The 18,941-nt window shown below is 45.3% G+C and overlaps 1 protein-coding gene across 2 annotated transcripts in view; it reads left to right on the forward strand.

Annotated features, from left to right (window-relative positions):
* Positions 1–260: 260 nt before the first annotated feature.
* galnt9 (polypeptide N-acetylgalactosaminyltransferase 9) overlaps positions 261–18,941 on the forward strand; it is a 274,221-nt gene continuing 255,540 nt past the window's right edge. For both annotated transcript variants that reach the window (XM_048556262.2, XM_059654892.1), the window contains exon 1: positions 261–991. In XM_048556262.2, the coding sequence (XP_048412219.1) occupies positions 760–991 (232 nt within the window). In that variant the 5' untranslated portion in view covers positions 261–759. The remainder of the gene's footprint in view (positions 992–18,941) is intronic.

The following is an 18,941-nucleotide window of genomic DNA, read 5'->3' on the forward strand; positions in this document are numbered from 1 at the left end:
ACAGCTTTCTGAACAAGCTGATGAGAAAAAATAGAAGAATAAATTATAAGGAATTTTAAAACTTAAATTAATCGAGCCGTGGAACAGATGTAGAAGTGTGTAATGGCATTTCTCCAAACAGGTTGTTGAGAATAATAGGTGAAATTTAAAAAAAAATAAGTCGAGCCCTGGTACCGAGGTAGCAGAATTTCTGCGCATTTGCCTTTTTTTTGCCATGCCTCATTCCCAGCTTGCTGTGTGAGTGGCCAGAAGTCTTTTTTGCAGCTTGGGTTGTTGTAGCTTTAAGAGCAGAGTGAATGTGATGCTTCTACGTCATCGTAATCCTTGCTAGCTCTGCTTTTTTTCACTCCATCTCCCTCTGTGTGTGTGTGTGTGTGTGTGTGTGTGTGGTGGGGGGCCGGGGTTCAGTGCATTGGCAAGTGGGCGCACACAGAGGAGAGTGTGCCTGCTGGCTTACAGTGAACGGTGAGTCAGCTCCCAGCTAAAACCCTCCCTTCCCCCGCTGCAACAGCAGCAAAAAAAAACCCAGCCACAATGAGAGAGAAATCCAAGCTGTGATCACAGCCAGCGGAGAGGCTTGCTCTGGGACAAATTCTGCAGCAACCGCTGTGTGGACGAGTCCTCTTCTCAGTCTCTTCTCATTGCTTTGTATCTTGTGTTCCTGGCCACTCAGCCCCTCGCTCTCTTGTTGTGAACCATCCCTCAAGGTGTTGCATTGCACTAGCCAGATGTGCTCTCACCTGCACCCTCTGCAGCTATATGGCTCCTGCAAGAAGAATCAAAACTTTGCTCACCGTCAACATTTTGTTTTTCCTCGGCATCGTGCTGTTCTCGGTGTACTGCCGGATTTCCGAGCGTCCCGAGGAGCTGGTTCAGATCTCAGACAGCAGACTTCGAAGCAGGACTGGCTCCCAGCAGCTACTGAAGGACAGGGATAACATCCTGCAGCGCCTGGACCATCTGGAAGATGTGGTTTACAACCAGCTCAATGGTAAATAAAACAAAATGATATGATTATTTTGTAAGAGTTGGAAATCTCCTGTGCTGTCAGTTATCCAGCATTTCGGACGGGTCCTCAGCCACTCTATTAACTTTGGATCGGTGCTGCCCTGTCTCGGTAATTTCCAAACCTATTGCAAGTTGACCCTTGACTGAGCGAACTGTTCAGAGATGTTCTCACACACCTCTAGTGCAAGTGAGATTGTGAACCGAAGGTCCGCCAGCTCAGAGTGGGGACAACACATTATTGGTCTGACCCTGAGCTGCATTTACCAGGATCTCTCTGTACATCACAGTTCCAAGCTCAAATTGCTTTGTGCTGACTTTGTTTGAAATGAACAGGCAGGAGCTTGCATTTCTGAGGAAGGACCAGAAACGTTAACCCTGATTTCTCTCCGCAGATGCTGCCAGACCTGCTGAGCTTTTCCAGCAATTTCTACTTTTACAGCGTCCACGTTTTTTTTAAAGTCGGTTTTAACTTAGCAACTTGCATTGCTTTAGCGCCTGTCACGACACCCCAGTTGGCGTGGTTGTCAGTGGGGTGCTCTCAGCAGACCATAGTGGTGGCCAGCTGCGCACAGCAAGATCCCACAGAAAAGTAAACCGATAGGGACCAGACCATTCATGATTTTTGTTTCCAAAGTGATGACGTTTGAGGGATGAATATCTCTCCTGCTCTTGCCAGATCATCCTTCTGAGGTTTCACCCTCTCTGCCCAGCTAAGGGGGGCAGGGTTTAATATCCCTGCTGGCATTGAGCACTGACAGGGGCAGCATTGCTTTAGTGCTGGTCTCCATTTACAATGCTCAGATCGCTGGAGTGGGATTTGCACTCACATTTTGCTGACCAGCTAGTGTGGGGAGGCTTTAAACCTCTCCATGTGCTTCACACAAGGTATTGAGCTGGGTGTAAGAGGGGAGAGAGGTAATGTTCCTATTACTGGGATTTTAATCTCTGCCTTCTCTATGGTTGTGGTGTATGGGGTTGCTATGGAAACAGTAGTAAATTACCAAACCAGGCAAAGACTTTGAACTTTTTTGATCACAAGTGACTTAGCTTTGGGCAGTTGGGCATTTAGAATGCACCTCAACTTTGGAACGTGTTCCTGGATTTTTTTTTGTTTTACTTTTGCATCCTGTCCGCAAATATCTATAAACTTTGAGGTGGCCATTCTGTGTTTCAAAGCCCTTCTGTGTGATTCTTACCGCAGTTTAATGTCAGAACCTCAGCTTAACTTGTGTGTACTCGCGTTGAGGCAAGGCATTTGTATTGTATCACATCATTTAACGTTGCATTCCTTAATGACCGGCACTTTCCTCTTGGAAGCACTCAGTGAAGAGCAGATTGGATTTAGACTGGGAACCTTCTTTTTGTATTTGTACGGTAGAGGAGATCATACAGCTCCAAACCCTCTCTCCCGAACAAAGCCCTCTAATCCCTGTTCATACTTGCCCACCATGTGTGCCAGACTGACAGTGCCTTGGTTTTAAATCTGTGTTTTATCCTTCCCAAGCATCATCCCTCCCTATCATTGTAAATTCCTCCAGTGACAACCCTCTTTGCCCCTACAAACCTGACCTCTTACACCTGCATGATTTTAATCAGTCTGACATTGGTGGCCCTGCCCTTAATTGCCAGAAGGCAATTCCCTTCTGAAATCTCTCCAGGCCCCTCTCTCTCTCTCTCTCTCCCCCTCTCTCTCTCTTTCTCTCTTTCTCTCTCCCTCCCTGTCTCTCTCTTTGCATTTCTCTATCTCTCCCTATCTCTCTCTCTCTTTCTCTCTCCCTATCTCTCTCTCTGTCTCTCTCTGTTTCTGTCTTCCGTTAAGATACTCCTTAAAACCTAGTTCTTAGTCGGAAGATTTAGTTGCCTGCCCTGAATACCTTCGTGTATTGCTTAAAGCCAAGCTTTGTTGGACAGCCTCTCCCATGCACTGTTGCATTAGGGTAAAGGCACTGTACTGCTCCAAGTTGTTGTTGTAGTAGTCCACGCTGAAATGCAAAATACATTCCCCTGTTGATCACCCCACTCCTGTGGAGCAGAAGGTTATCAGTTAAAACCCCGACTGTTGAAACAAACCCACAATCTGTAGGTTGTCAATTCCAGTGCAGTACTGGGGGAATGCAGCACTGTCATGCTGCTGTGCACAGCTGAGTTGGTTTGCTTAGATATTGCACTGCATTATTGAGCAGTCATTCTAACCCACAGTCGTCACTCTCACTGATCAACAGATCTACTAGTTGTTCACCTCATCTTTACTTATGGCAGCTTGCTGTGCATAGTGAGACTGCCCTGTTGGCCTACCAATACAAGTCATCAATCTCTGAAGTAAGTTAATGCTTGCCTGCGTTCCACAACATTTCTTGGTGATGGTGTGATAAAGTGCTGGATTTCCTATTTAAAGGTGAAATTACAAGGCAAAGTACAGAACTGTTTTCAAAGCAATTTTGACATGTTTTCTCCCATTTGGAAGTTTGACAAAGCAAATAGAGCAAAAGAAATTAAAATTTGTTTTATGAGCAGGATGTGGCAATTCAACATATTGGTGTTTAAGTCCAGTTTTCCGCCAGTTTGCATTGGGCACGTGGCCAATGCAGTCCCCATTCTAGTGCAATCCATCTGAACACAAAGATATGATGTTGTAGAGAACGAGAATTGGGACGTTGGATAAAAATAGGGACATTCCTTGTGCAGGCTGCAGCCATGCATTTTTAATGACGTTCACTCCAGCGTACCCTTTTTTTTCCTGAAGTTCACATTTACCTCGTTAATATTTCCTGAAACTTTTGATTTTCACTCACCTCAGTTTGTTTCATCATCCCCAGTGGTCATTTGTTTTGTTCCAAGTTAGCATTTTCAGGTACATCATTCTGCCAGGGATGTTGCTGCTGTTTCAGGATCCTTCTAGTTTCTGATAACTGGAGAGAGGCTTTTCCTTTAGAAGGTCTATGGAGACAGCAGATACTGCAATGTGCATTCCCATAAAGTGGGGATTAAATTAAGGGTGTTAGCAAAGGCTGGTTTATGTGTCTTGCCTCTCATTAATTGGGGTAAAATGAATTGCATTGAAGACAGAATGACCCAGAGTATACATGACAGAAAATGTGCAGCCGAGAAAAGCTCTGATATTTCCATCAGGCCTCCTCCCGCTTCGATCTTGTCACTCTCTCAACATGTCCCATTATTTTCTCCTCCTCTGTCTATACTGCTTCCCTTTACATGTGTCTTATTAGAAATGGTGTCAGAGATCTAATTATCACTCAACTGAGATCCAGTTGTGAAATTTGTAATCATGCTTGCATATTCACAAATTGTTTTAAAGAAATGCTGCTGGTTACTTACCAGGAATAGCATTCACCCTTATCTTGAAGTACTGTAAAATATTCAGAATATTTCAAATGCAACAAGATCTGGGCAACATCCAGGCTTGGGCTGACAAGTGGAAAGTAACATTCGCAACACACAAATACCAGCCAATGACCATCTCCAATAAGAGACAATCTACCTGCTGCCCTTCGATATTTATTGGCATTGCCATCACTGAATCCCCCACTAACAGCAGCCTGAGGGTTACCATAGACCAGAAACTGAACTGCCATATAAACGTAGTGGTTACAAGAGCAGGTCAGAGGATAGGAATACTACAGTGAGTAACTCATCTCTTGACTTCGCAAAGCTTGTCCACCATTTACAAGGCATAAGCCAGGAGTATGGGATAACAGTGTGGAGCTGGATGAACACAGCAGGCCAGGCAGCATTAGAGGAGCAGGAAAGCTGATGTTTTGGGTCACGACCCTTCTTCAGAAATGGGAAGCCAGGGAGTGTGATGGAATACTCCCCACTTTCTTGGATGGGGGCAGCCCCGACAACACTCAAGAACTTCGACACCATCCAGGACAAAGCAGCCGCTTGATTGACAGCACATCCACAAACAGCCCACTCCCTCCCCCACCGACACTCAGTAGCAGCAGTGTGTACCATCTACAAGATGCACTGCAGAAATTCACCAAAGATCCTCAGGCAGCACCTTCCAAACCCACGACCACTTCCATCTAGAAGGATAAGGGCAGCAGATATACGGGGACACCCCCCCCCCCCCCCACCCCCCCCCCCCACCCCCCCGCAAGTTCACCTCCGAGCCACTGCCCTCCCTGATTTGGAAATTTATCACTGTTTCTTCAATGTTGTTGGGCCTAAATCCTGGAATTCCCTACCTAACGACATTTGTGAGTCAACCCACAGCACATGGACTGCTGGTGGTTCAAGAAGGCAGCTCTCACCATCTTCTCAAGGAGGGATGGGGTGTAACTGCTCAGCCAGCCAACAAAACCCACACGCCATGAGTGAATAAAAATGCTCAGACCTAATGCTGATGCCAGGGCTCTTTGGAATAATGATTGCCACTTTAAAAGGGAAGTTGGTGATTTAGTGCTGGACTCCAGGACAGAGAGCCAAACTAATGCTCTGGGGACTAGTGTTTAAACCCCATTACAGCAGCTGGGGGAAGGAGTTTAAATTCATTCGATTATGATCAGGAAGTGGAAGCCAGTCTCAGTAATGGTGAGGCAATAAGCTATTAGTGTTTGTTGTAAAAATCCATCTGGTTCACTAAAGCTGCCCTTTCATTAAAGGAAATCTGCCATCCTTACATAGTCTGGCCTACTCGTGAGTCCAAACCCACATTCCTTTGAAATGTCCCAACAAGCCCATTAGTTTGGGGGACAATTAGGGATGTGCAATACATGTTGCCAGCAATGCCCACATCCAATGAATGGACAAAGAGGAATAAAAAAAGTACCAGCTGCTGAGCTGGAAGGGCACTTTCTCAGAGCTATACTGTCATTATCACTAACCCAACCGATATTGCAACAGGCAGCTTACTACATTATTGGCAGATCTCCTGTAGCATTGCTCACCATTCAACAAATAATCCTGATTTTCCTAAAGACACGAGCCTATTGTATGACAAAATATAGCATTTCACTCAATACTGTGCATGTGCCTTCATCCAGGATTGTTTGTTGGGGACTGGTGAGCCTAATTGCTGTGGATTAAATATTGTGAGGTTAATTAGAATGCAGGGCTGCTGATGAGAGAAATTTAGAGGTGGGCGGTTACTTGTAAATTTCATTGCTCCAGGTTGGAAGATCTAAGTATGAAGTAGCTGCCTTTCTTCCTCTGTGCGATATTTGTGCTGCGCAATGAATCACTTGCATCATTGATCAGTGATAAGAAAAAGTAAGCTCTCCTGTCATAAAATCAGTATTTGGAATTGATGTTGTGCTCGGAGACAGTGTCTAATATATTTTATTATATTTTAACCAAAGTGAACAATATAACAAATCTGGGGCTTATAGTTTGTCCTGTTTGCAAATGGATAGAGTCAGCCAAGTTTTCTAAGCGGAGGATTCATGCTTTGAAATCAAGTTGCAATGGGTAGATTCTTCCCTGTAGGAGATGTCACTGTCTCACATGTGTGAGGCATGTACGTCACGTGCCAGTTATCAGACCAAACCTAGATTTTGCCAAGATCTTGTTCCATTTGTAGCTAGACTACTTTAGCACCAGAGGAGTTGTGAATGATGCTAAACATTGTACAATCATCGATGAATATTCATCTTTCTTTCAATCAGGAAGGACTCCAGCCAGTGGCAGCTTGCCCCCGATATCCTTTGATTCCAGTTTTGCTCGGGCTCCTTGATGCCTCACTTGGTCAAATGCAGCCTAGATGTCAAGGGCTGTCACTCTCACCTCACCTTCTGGAATTCAGCTCTTTTGTCCATGTTTGACCCAAGGCAAGAATGAGATCAGGAACTGAGTGGCCCTGGTTGAACCCAAACTGGGCGTCACTGACCAGGTTATTGCTGAGCAGGGGCTGCTTGATATCACTGTTGCTGACACCTTCCATCACTTTCCTGATGATCGAGAGGAGACTGATGGGGCGGTAATTGGCCGGGTTGGATTTGTCCTGCTTTTTGTGTACAGGACATACCTGGGCAATTTTCCACATTGTTGGGTAGATGCCAGTGTTGTAACTGCACTGGAACAGCTTGGCTAGGGGAGCGGCAAGTTCTGGAGCACAAGTCTTCAAGACAATTGCTGCAATATTTTCATTTTGAAAGTTACTATTGAACCATCTTTTACTATCCTTTCAGGCATGCGCTATCGTAACAAAGCTTGTGTAAAAAAAAAGTCTCATTATCCCCACCATGACATATGGGTTAATTATTTGAGGTCTATGTCCCTTACTTGCTGTCCTTCCTATCAGTGGAAACAAGTTTCCCCTCGTTATCTGAATGACTACCTCTGCGAAACATTGAACCCTTCCACTGAATTTCCACTTCATTGTCTTGGGTGTAGAGAGATAACTGTGATTTTTCCAGCCTCTCAGTATAGCTGACATCTTTCACTGCTCGTGTACTCTTCCTGCACGTTCTCTGTTGCTGTATTGTTGCTTTGGTCAAACCGATGCAAAATATTTAAATGTCTGTTCCAGTTCCTCAATCATCAGCTTCTCCCTACAGCACCAGGTAGTCCCATGCCTTTCACTCTTATCGCTATTTCTGCTTCTGCTTACGAGCAGATCCTTTCATTCTCCACCTCAATCTCCCTAATCTGTTTTCTTTGTTTTGTTTTCTGAGCTGCTGTATAATTCCCATGGTGCTTGCTTCTATTGTAGTTATCACTTGGCTTTTTCTTTAATCCAAACTTTTCTCCTAACCTCTCAATCATTGCCTTTTTACAAGCCATTTCCTTGTGGTCAGAACACTTTTGGCCTGGCCCTAATCCATCACGTGTTTAATTATCTGTTCCTGTTGCTCTTGCATTAATTTGTTATATTTTCTCAGATTGAGTGAGCGGTTAAAGACATGGCAGATGGAATATAATGTGGGAAAATGTCAGGGTTACGGCACTTTGGCAGGAAGAATAGAGGGGCTGAATATTGGTTAAACGGGGAAAGGCTGCAGAAAACATGAACAGAGGGATTTGGGAGTCCTTCAGCATGAATCACAAAAAGCCCGGGTCCAAATTTAGCAGCTAAGAGGTCAAGCAAGTGGAACATTGGACTTTAATTCAGAGGGAAAGAAGTTTAAAGGTAGGGAGGTCTTACTGGAAAGACAAGGCACTAGTCAGGTCACAGCTGGAATACTGTGAACAGCTTTGGGATTCCCATTTCTAAGGAAAGATGCACTGGCATTGGAAGCAGCCCAGAGCAGGGTCTCTCAGCTAATACTGGGTATGAAGGGATTATCTATGGGGAGAGGTTGAACAAATTGTGCCTGTACTCATGGTAGCTTAGAAAAATGACAGGTGAATTTATTGTAACGTACAAGGTTTTCAGGGGGCGAAAAAGTGTGTGAGTCTTGCTGTAGAGAGCGTAATCGCAGAAGGAGTCACCCAGTCATGGCCGAGATACGGAGGAATGTCTTCTCTCAGAAGGGTGTGAATCTGTGGAATTATTTGCTGCAGAAGGCTGTTGAGGCTGGACTGCTAAGTGTATTCAAGGCTGAGATAGATGGATTTTTAATTAGGACGGGGATTGAGAAAAAGGCAAGAAAGTAGAGCCGAGGATTATCAGATCAGTCATGAGCTCGTTGAATGGTGGAATGAACTTGATGGGCTGAATGGCCTACTTCTGCTCTTACATGTTTTGGGGCTTTTTATAATCAATTTAGCTAGATTTAGACTCCTGTAACCACACTGATATTGACTAATTCCCACTCCTGATAGTACCCCTTCTAATAATATTAATTATTCAGTTTTCACTCTTCACTCTGCTAGTTTCTGTGCTGTGTGACTCCGTGTCTCTATAAGAAGATCATTGAAAGCAGTCTGGATACAATTGAAATTGATGGGTGGAGTGCTGGCCTTTATCCCAAGGATTCTTCTTTATTTTGCTAATTTTTAAAAAAGTTTTCTTTATTCAATCACAGGATGAAGGCATTGCTGGCCAGGCAGCATTTAATGCCCACCCCTAATTGCCCAGAGGACAGTTAAAAGTCAACCACATTGCTGTGGGTCTGGAGTCACGTGTGGGCCAGACCAGGTGAGGATGGCAGGTTCCTTCCCTAAAGGGCATCTGAACTGCGAGAAATGGAATGAAGGTGAAAGGTCTGGTTAGACCCCTTCGAGTGGACAGTGCTCTGTCCTGGGCAGTATGTTCAGGAAGGAGCATACTGACCTTGAAGAGGACACTGTGGAGAGTCACCAGAAATCTGCCAGGGCTTAAAGAGTTAAACTGGAAGGATTGGTCACACAGTCAAGCTTGCATTCCCTGGAACATGAGAATTAAGGGATGATCAGTTAGAAGTGATTCAGATGAAGGAAGACTTGTTGAGAGTGGATGTAGAACCTGTTTACCCGTGAGGGGGTATCTGGGCCCCTGATGAGGAAGGGGAAGGTGTCCTTTTTGCTGCTGCACATACATTCAGCTGGGTGTAGATAGTTGAATGATGGCCTAATCTGCTCATCAATAATATCACTGCCATCAGATCAATCCCTCATCCTGGTTCGATCCCAGGATCTACCTCCCCTGTACATCGCAGGTGAGCACACAGTGAGTGTACGCTACGCCCTCTCTGATATAGGAGGCCAGTGGGACTTAGATCAGGAGTGTACACTTGCTGCAAATGGCTAAGTTGATCAACAGGAATCTGCTCATCCAAATCTGCACTGGGACTTGTGCCTGAGTAAAACTATGACCAATTTGTTAATGCACACATAAAGAAAACCACTTCCGCGAAGCAGCTATTCCGAATGTTGCTGAGAACATACAAGGTTAGGCTGACAATTCGGCACTGGTCTATCAATCTCATGTATCTGCTGACCTGATGGGAACAGCTTTGCATCAATATATATATGAGATAATACATGTCTGGCACAATGTTCGAGTGCTGTAACTCAATTGAGCAGCGCTAACCATGGCCTGGACTGACAGGAAGAACTATCAGCATCTCTGCAGTGACAGTGCTCTCAGAAGGAATTGCTGTCTTTAATCCACTGACAAATACTTGCTGCTGTTTGTTCTATAGCATGTTTCAAACAGGCCACCCTGAGTTTTGAGGTGGGGGATAATTTTGCAGCAAAGGAGAGATCCAGCAGGAACAGGAAGTAGCTGGATGTCTTAAAAACTGCTAATGGCTTAAAAATCCGAGGTGAATCCTTCTAATAGCTTTCCTTCAGATCCCACATGGCATATATTCTTTTCTGAAACTAAGCAGCTTGGGGTCGATCATTGATTGGATTGGCCATTTGTGCTCAGTGGATCACACACTCCCCTCTGGAATCAGAGGGTGATGTGTACAAAGCTCACCGCAGTCTGCTACATCCTGGGCCAGTGCTAACTTCTGGAAGGGATGCTTTTTATTTTCAGTTCAAAGGTGGGTGCCTGGAAGGCGTTGCCAGCGGAGGTGGTAGACGCAGACACGTTAGAGTCTTTTAAGATATATGTGGACAGGTACATGGATGGGCAGGGAGCAAATGGACACAGACAGGTTAGACAGAGGATCTTTGTCGGCGCAGGCTTGGAGGGCCGAAGGGCCTGTTCCTGTGCTGTAGGTTTCTTTATTTCTTTATTTCTTTAAACTTGGGCTCCATCTACCTGATCTGGTGGGTACTAAAGACGCCAGGACACCATCCCACAGTAGAATGGGGTGTGAGCTGCTCCCCCAGTGTCCTAACCAGAATCCACCTCTCAATCTGCTGCACTGAAGTACGTTAATAAGCTGAACCTTGCTGTGCATGCATGTTTCAAAAACTACACAGGATACAACACTCGTAAACATTGTGAACTGTGAGGAGGATTGTGTACAATGTCAGAGCTTGGACACATTGGAGGATGGACGCAAAACTGTCAGATGTAGAAGAATTATTACACTGTAACTGATCTTGTAACTAAAGAAGCTGTGCCCAGGCACTTTTGTACTTAGGATGGGGTGATAAGTGGTGACTTAGAAACTTTTCACTATTTATTTGAGAATAAAGCCAGTTCAATTCAATTCCTGTAGGGAGTGGTTTATTTTGGAAGCATGCAGAAAAAAACCCAACAAAAACAGAAGGGCACATTGTTAAAGAGGGTGCAGGAGTGGAAGGATCTGGGTGCATTTATATTGGTCAAAGTTGTAGGTTGAGCCAGTTCTGGTCACCCTGCTATAGGATGGACATTAGTAAATCGGGGAAGGTGCAGTAAAGATTTTCCAAGGATGTTGCCGGGAATGGAGGGTTTCTGTTATAAGGAGAGGCTGGGTAGCCTGAGACTTCTTTGCATGGAGTGTAAGAGGTTGAGGGGTGACCTAGCATTTATAAAATCGTGAGGGGCACAGATAAGCTGAAGAGCCAAAATCTTTTCTCTAGCGTAGGTTTAAGGTGAGAGTGAAAGGATTTAAAAGGGGTAACATTTTCACACAGAGGGTGGAGCACTTCTGGAATGAATTTCCAAGGGAAGCGGTACAATTATAACATTTAAGATGCATTTGAGCAGGTACGCGAATAGAAAAGGTTTAGAGGGATATGGGCCAAATGCTGGCAAATGGGACTAGTTTAGTCAGTATGGACAAATTGGACTGAAAGGTCTGTTTCTGTGCTGAGTGATCCTATACCACAGTCAAGGCTTTATTAATAGAGGCATCGAGTACAAACCTGTGTAGAACACTTATTCAGTTTCAGTGCAAGCTTTGTGTCCTGTTCTGTTACAGAAAGTGCAGAAAGGATTGACAAGAATGGTTCAGGGATGAGAGCATTTTCACTGTTGTGGAGAGATTGGGCAAAGTTGCACCACTTCCCCAAAGGTTTAGAGGAGATTTCATTGAGGTGTTTAAAATACTGAGGGTTCTGGCGGACAAGAACTGCACCTCTTGAGAAATGAGAGGCACAGGCTTGAGGCGATTGGCAAAATGGAGAGCAAAATGGGGAAATCCTTTTTCATGCAGTTGGGATCCGGGACACGCTGCCTGAGAGTGTGGCCGAGGTCGGGTTAACTGAGGCTCGAAAAGGGAATCAGTTTCTGAAAAGGAACTATTTGAAACGCAATGAAGAAATGACAGGGGATTAGTACTAAGTCAATTGCTCTTTCAGAGGGCTAGTGTAAACTCAATGGGCAGATTGGCTTCCCCTGTGCTCCGTTCATTCTCTAATTGTACAATTTTTATTTTGTTGGAGCTTTCTGTAATCAAATTTGCTGTGCAGGAACTCCACAGAGTAACTCTGATTGCACTTTGAGTTCCAACATTTGGGGAGGTGATGTTCCAGTGGCACTATCGCTGGACTGTTAATCCAGAGACCCAGGTAACAGGGTGGTACAGTGGCTCAGTAGTTCGCACAGCTGCCTCACAGCGCCCGGAACCTGAGTTCGATTCTGCCCTCAGGTGACTGTCTGTGTGGAGTTTGCACATTCTCCCCGTGTCTGTGTGGGTTTGCTGCAACTTCCTCCCACAGTACAAAGATGTGCAGGTTAGCTAGATTGGCCATGCTAAATTGTCCATAGTGTTCAGGGATATGTAGGTTAGGTGGGTTAAAGGAGGATAAATCTGGATGGGATGCTCTGAGGTCCGGTGTGGACTTGTTGGGCCGAAGACTGTTACAGCACTGTAGGGATTCTTTGATTCTGTAATGTTCTGGGGACCTGGGTTCGAATCCTGCCACGGCAGATGGTGGAATTTGAATTCAATAAGTATCTGTAATGAAGCGTCTAATGATGACCACGAATCCATTGTTGATTTTTGGAAAATCCCATCTGGTTCAGTAATGCCCTTTAGGGAAGGAAACTGCCGTCCTTACCTGGCCTACATGTGACTCCAGACCCACAGCGATGTGGTTGACTCTGAACTGCCCTCTGAGCAATTAGGGATGGGCAATAAATGCTGCCTGGCCAGAGATGCCCTCACTCCTTGAATGAATTTTTAAAAAATGTGTATGTTGTACGGTTTTCCTATTGGACGTACATACAGGTAACTCTGAGCCTCACTTAACATTTTTAAGACATGGATTTTCTGTTAAAATAATGAGAAACTCTAATCCCATTTATCCCCCATTCTTTGATCTTCCATAGACTTCCTCCCCAACCATCTCCTTGCACCCCAAGCCCCACCAGCTGAGCCCACAGCTGAGTTGGCCAAAGAGCAGCTGTGGGCATTTTAAATAATGAAAGCAAGAGCTAAACGCGCATTTCATTAGTGCCTCAGGGCAACACAATCAATAAGGAAATTTTGAAGAGAGGCTACCTTTGAAAGAAAGATGTGTGTTTATTTTAGTATTTGCTTTTTAAATTACTGGCATGTGGGTGCATGTTTATTTTTGTAACGGCGTTTAGAATTAATGAGATCATTCTTTCCGGAACCATTTTTAAAAACTAGTATTTGTCAGAGAGAGCAGGGGAGTGCAATGGCCCTGGAGTGCTAATGGAAGTTTGTTTATATTGTGGAGGTTTACAACAGCGGAGAGGAAATATTAAGCCATGAGATATATGAGCAGAAGTAGGCCATTCAGCCCATCAAATCCACTCCATCATTCAATGAGATCATAAATGAAATGATAACCCTTCCCGATTAAAAATTTGTCTCTCTCGGCTTCAAATATATACATAGGGCACAGGATCTAAAATGAGAAAGTTCTTTTTCTTAAAAAACATGCTTCAAAAACTTTTTGGTTCAGTTTGAAGAAGACCAGACTGGGTTCAGAAGTAAATCTAATCTCTTCTAAAAAAAAAGGAAATTGTTTAGAACAGGAAAGGTTCCCTCAGTGAAAGAGTTTGGTTGATAATTGTTCGAGATTTGCAGATGATTGAAACACTGTGAACGCCTGAGTTCTCGGTTGGGTGAGGATTCAGATAGAAATCTGCCCACCTCCAAGGACAGGAATTGAGTTAATACAGACAAATTAAACAGGAAAGAAATTCCTTGGATTTTGAGTAGCTGTAAAGTTTTGGTACAAACACAAATTTGCTGGAAAAGCTCAGCAGGTCTGGCAGCATCTGTGGAGGAGAAAATCAGAGTTAATGTTTCGGGTCTGGTGACCCTTCCTCAGAACTGATGGTGGCTGGGAAAACGTCAGTTTATATGCAGAAAATAGAGAAGTGGGTGGGGTATGGAATAAACGATAGGAAAGAGCTCAAAGAGAGAGAAAGACAGTTGGACAGACAAAGGAGTTGCTAACGATCAGGCTGGGAGGGTGAATAGTTGTTAATGGGGACTGTTAGCGACTAACAACAGGGGGTGTGTAGGGGCAGGCTATGTGGTAACAAGGCCTGGCGTGTGGGGAAGGGACTTGGGACATGGGAGAGTTTAGGCCCTAAAATTACTGAATTCAATATTGAATCCAGAGGGCTGTATGGTCCCCAAGCAAAAAATGAGGTGTTGTTCCTTCAGCTTGCGTTGGGCTTCGCTGGAGCACTGCAGAAAAGAGACAGAGATGTTGGCCAGGGAGCAAGATGGTGCATTGAATTGGCAGGCAACAGGTAGTTCAGGGTCTTTTTAGCGAGCAGAACACAGATGTTCTGCGAATCAGTCAAAGCCTACGCTTCGTTTCCCCAGTGTAGAGGAGACCACATTGTGAGCAGCGAATGCAGTAACTAGATTCTGGGAAGTGCAGGTGAAGTGTCGCTTCACCTGGTAGGTATGTTTGGGCCCTTGGGCACTGGGGAGCATCCCTGAGGAGAGCATTGTGGAACAGCTGTTGGAGTGCTGTGTCGTTGAGTGACCCAGGGTTCTAGGTACCTGGAAGGGCAGATGAAGGGGTGGGTCTGCAGGGGGAGAGGGACAGAAACTGGGGCAGGGAAGGTGCTCACATTTGTCCAAATATCCAGGCTCTGAATCATGCACTGAGTGTGAAATAACTCCACGAGGCCGGTATCCCATCACGAAGTCCCCCTTTATTTACACAAGGAGAGTCCTTGACACTGATCCAGCTCTCTCAGAGCCAGCTCTCAGAATGAGCAGAACCTCTGACATGCCTGTTTCTATCTGTCAGCCAGGGCTCCCTGATCGGACCAGGTTAAAGCCCCAATCAGGGAACTCCGATTCTATCAGGTTCACCTGGCTGACCTCATTCCCATCAGTACAGAAACTACTTTTGCAAGGACCCTGCCCATGAGCTAACCAGCTATCTCTGCACATTGCCTGGCAACTGGCATGAGGGCCAACTGGGTCAGTCCAAAGGATGAGGTCTGTAACCTGCTGCAAATGTGGTCCTCCCACCCAGTATTCAATTGAGGAGGAGTTAGGGTTTAACTGTACCATCGCCTGCCCAAATAATTACTCCTCACTGTGAGAGCAGAGGACTGCATCCCTAATCTTTGGACCATTCCCTGTACCATGTTAAAGAAAAATCACACGTTTCTGTGTTGGACAGTAATGCAGATCTTGCAGCACTCCCTCTCTCCCAGTTGGGCATAAAAGCTTGGAGCGAATTGGTTTTTTCTTAGAGCTAGACAGCTTTCTCTCCCACTTTGTAGGCATTGCTGTGCCATGGTGCTTCTCTGAAGGTTCTCATTATCCAGCCAGTCATTCCGATCATGCATTGCTATCCTGAGAGATCAGCTTTCCTATCCATTTGTCTGTACATCGATCGCACTCTGCTGACCTCCTGGATAGTCACTTTAATGTATAACCTTTAATGGAGATCAGGTTAGGGATCGAACCAGTCCTGAAAGTCCGCACTGAATAAAACATGTAACTGGTAAGGTTCCTGTATTAGAGCATTGTGTGCACTCGGGGAGTATCTGAACCGCAGCATTCTCCAACTCTGACATATTCAACTGGATCATAATGATGGTAACACTCACTGTGAGTCCTGCTGTTTTTCACTTTCTGTGTGATCTGTTTCCAAACACAACAATGTCCACCATTTCAACGTGGTGCTGTGAACAGAGGAGAGTGCCACTGGAGCCTATTCTGGCCTGGGTTATGGAGGGACACTGTCAGAGAACATATAAGAACATAAGAACTAGGAGCAGGAGTAGGCCATCCGGCCCCTTGAGCCTGCCCCGGCCTTTGATAAGATCATGGCTGACCTTTTTGAGACTCAGCTCCACTTACCTGCCCACTCACCATAACACTTTACTGTTCAAAAATTTATCAAGCCTTGCCTTAAAAACATTCAGAGAGGTAGCTTCAGCCTCTTCACTGGGCAGGGAATTCCGTAGATGCACAACCCTTTGGTTGAAGAAGCTCCTCCTGACCTCAGACCTACATCTGCTTCCCTTTAGTTTGAAGATATTGCCGGCAGTCCGAGGAGAAAGCCTCGAGGTTTGCAGCAGAATAGCCAATTGGCAGCATTACCCGCCATGCAAAAGTCCAATGCAGAAGGAATGCTGGAAATGGTCAAGTTGCACAGTGTAGCAGGAGGCCACTCGGCCCGTCCTCCTTGTGTTGGCTCTTTGAAAAAGCTATCCAGTTCGCCCTACCACCCTCCACACCTGTTTCTTCCCCACAGCACTGTACGTTTTTAAACTTATCTACAGTATTTAACCAATGCCGATACGTGTTTCCACCATCCTTTCAGGGACCATATACCAGAACATTCTGCATAAATACATTTCCCCTCATCTTCCCTCCCCCTCATCACTTCTGGTTCTTTGGCCAATTTCTGAAGAAGGGTCTAGGCCTGAAATGTCAGCTTTCCTGCTCCTAAGATGCTGCTTGGCCTGCTGTGTTCATCCAGCTCTACACCTTGTTATCTCGGATTCTCCAGCATCTGCAGTTCCTGCTACCTCCCACCTGTGGAAGCCTTTTTTCCTTACTTACTCTATCAAAACCTTTTATAATCATCAACATCTCTATCTCTCCTCGCTATGTGGGGGCAACCTCAGCTCTTCCAGCTTCTTCTCCATGCCCTTCATTCCTCGCTGGTACAGTTCCAGGCAACCTCCCCTTCACCTTCTCCAACACCTTCCCAATGTGCCAGACTGAACACAACTCTCCAGGGAAGATTTCTGATCACTCTCCACAGATGCTGTCAGACCTGCTGAGCTTTACCAGCAATTTCTGTTTTTGATTCTTCAAGGAAGGGCTAACAGTTTGAAATGAAAGCAAGAACAGGAATGGCTGGGACAATAAGTGAGTGTTGAGACTGACCTGCCTTTAAAATTGGCACAGAACAAATTTGTGAGGCCGAATGATCTATTCGTGTATTTTGTTTCTTGTCCAAAAGTAATCTCTTGGGTTAGTTGATCATGCATTTGTGTCATCTTACTAAAACATCTTCGTATGTTTATGATATTTGTGCCAGATTCCTGTCTCCATATATTACATAACAACAACCTAGGAACACTGGAATACGAGTAGGCCACCAACCTTCACAAATGGCATTGGGAATTTAAAAAAGAAACATTCATGGCATGAAGGCATCACTGTCCAGGCAGCATTTATTGTCCACCCCTAATAGACCAGAGGGCCGTTCAGAATCAACCACATTGCTGTGGGTCTGGAGTCACATGTAGGCCAGACGAGGTAAGGATGGCAGTTTCCTTCCCGAAAGGGCATTGGTGAACCAGATGGGGTTTTCCCCCCAACAGTTGACAATGAATTCATGGTCATCATGAGACTCTTACTTCCAGATATGTTAACTGAATTCAGATTCCACCATCTGCCATGGCTGGATTCAAACTCAGGCTCCAGAGCGTTATCTGGATCTCTGGATTAGCAGTCAAATGATAACACCACTAGGCCATTGCCTCCCACTATTGAATAGGGATCAGTGAAGTAGAGTTTAAGACAAATGAACCAAAGCTCTCCTGAGCCAGAAAGGTACTACAGATGTTTGTTCACCTGTTTAGTGGTGTTACTACATACTATTGTAAAAAGTGGAGCTTGATCTTGGGCCTCCTGGTTCGGAGGTAGGGACATTACCACTGCAGGATGTTAGAGATTTAAGGAGTGGGATTGAGATCCGGGTGTCAAATGTCTTGGCTGTAAACCAATGGGCACGAAGTGGAGGGCGGTGCAGAGGACATGGGAACAGTCATTTGGGATAGCATCTGAGATAACAAAGTGTGGAGCTGGATGAACACAGCAGGCCAGGCTGCACCTTAGGAGCACAAAAGCTGACATTTCAGGCCTAAACCCTTCATCAGAAAAAGATGAAGGGCCTAGGCCCGAAACGTCAGCTTTTGTGCTCCTGAAATGCTGCTGGGCCTGCTGTGTTTATCCAGCCCCACACTTTGTTATCTTGGATTCTCCAGCATCTGCAGTTCCCATTATGTCTGGGATAACATCTGAGCGAATTCCAGAGATGAGCTTTCAGTTGGCCAGACTTGGTGCAAAAATGTGCCTTTTTGCATGTAGGCTACAACCCTTCACAATCTTGGAGTTCAGTCTGCTGTCAGGATCATTTACCTTGGCAGGTGTGCCAGCATACTGACAAGGGTGTGGATTAACCTGAACCCATCCACTGTCCGCTCATCTCCACCCCAAGGTTTGATACAGAGAGAGCAGCACTCTGAAAGCACCATCACTCCTCTGGCGATTCTAGAGTCATAGTACCCCTCCACCTAGTCTCTCCCTGTAGCACGTCACACCCGATTGGAGGAAATGACTCAAGGGTTCAGTTCCACTCTTTCCAGTCTCAGGTGTTAGAGTCTGATTTGCCCCTTTGGGGGTACTCAATCGCCCATCAGTCAGCCTGACCCCAAGTCACTGGGCAGCTGCTCCATAAACCAGGCTCCTTGTGATATACCCCATCTGTCAAATGGCAGGCTTTGGGGGTATCCTGGTGAGAGTGCTCCTTGATAGGACTGGCCAAGGCCCCTGACCAGCAAGCTACACCATTGAGGCTGGTTTGCCTTGAGTTTTAAGTCAATACTTCTCCAGTCTCAGGAGGGAGCGTCTGCCCACAGATGTCACCCTTTGGCTGCTTGCTTCTTATCAATAAGTTATAAGCTCCTTTCATAATGCAACAGTCCTATATTTACATCTGCAGACTGATTATCAAATACCACTATCTAGTGTAGC

This window comes from Stegostoma tigrinum, chromosome 26 (assembly GCF_030684315.1).
Source record: "Stegostoma tigrinum isolate sSteTig4 chromosome 26, sSteTig4.hap1, whole genome shotgun sequence".
In the NCBI taxonomy this organism is placed as follows: domain Eukaryota; kingdom Metazoa; phylum Chordata; class Chondrichthyes; order Orectolobiformes; family Stegostomatidae; genus Stegostoma; species Stegostoma tigrinum.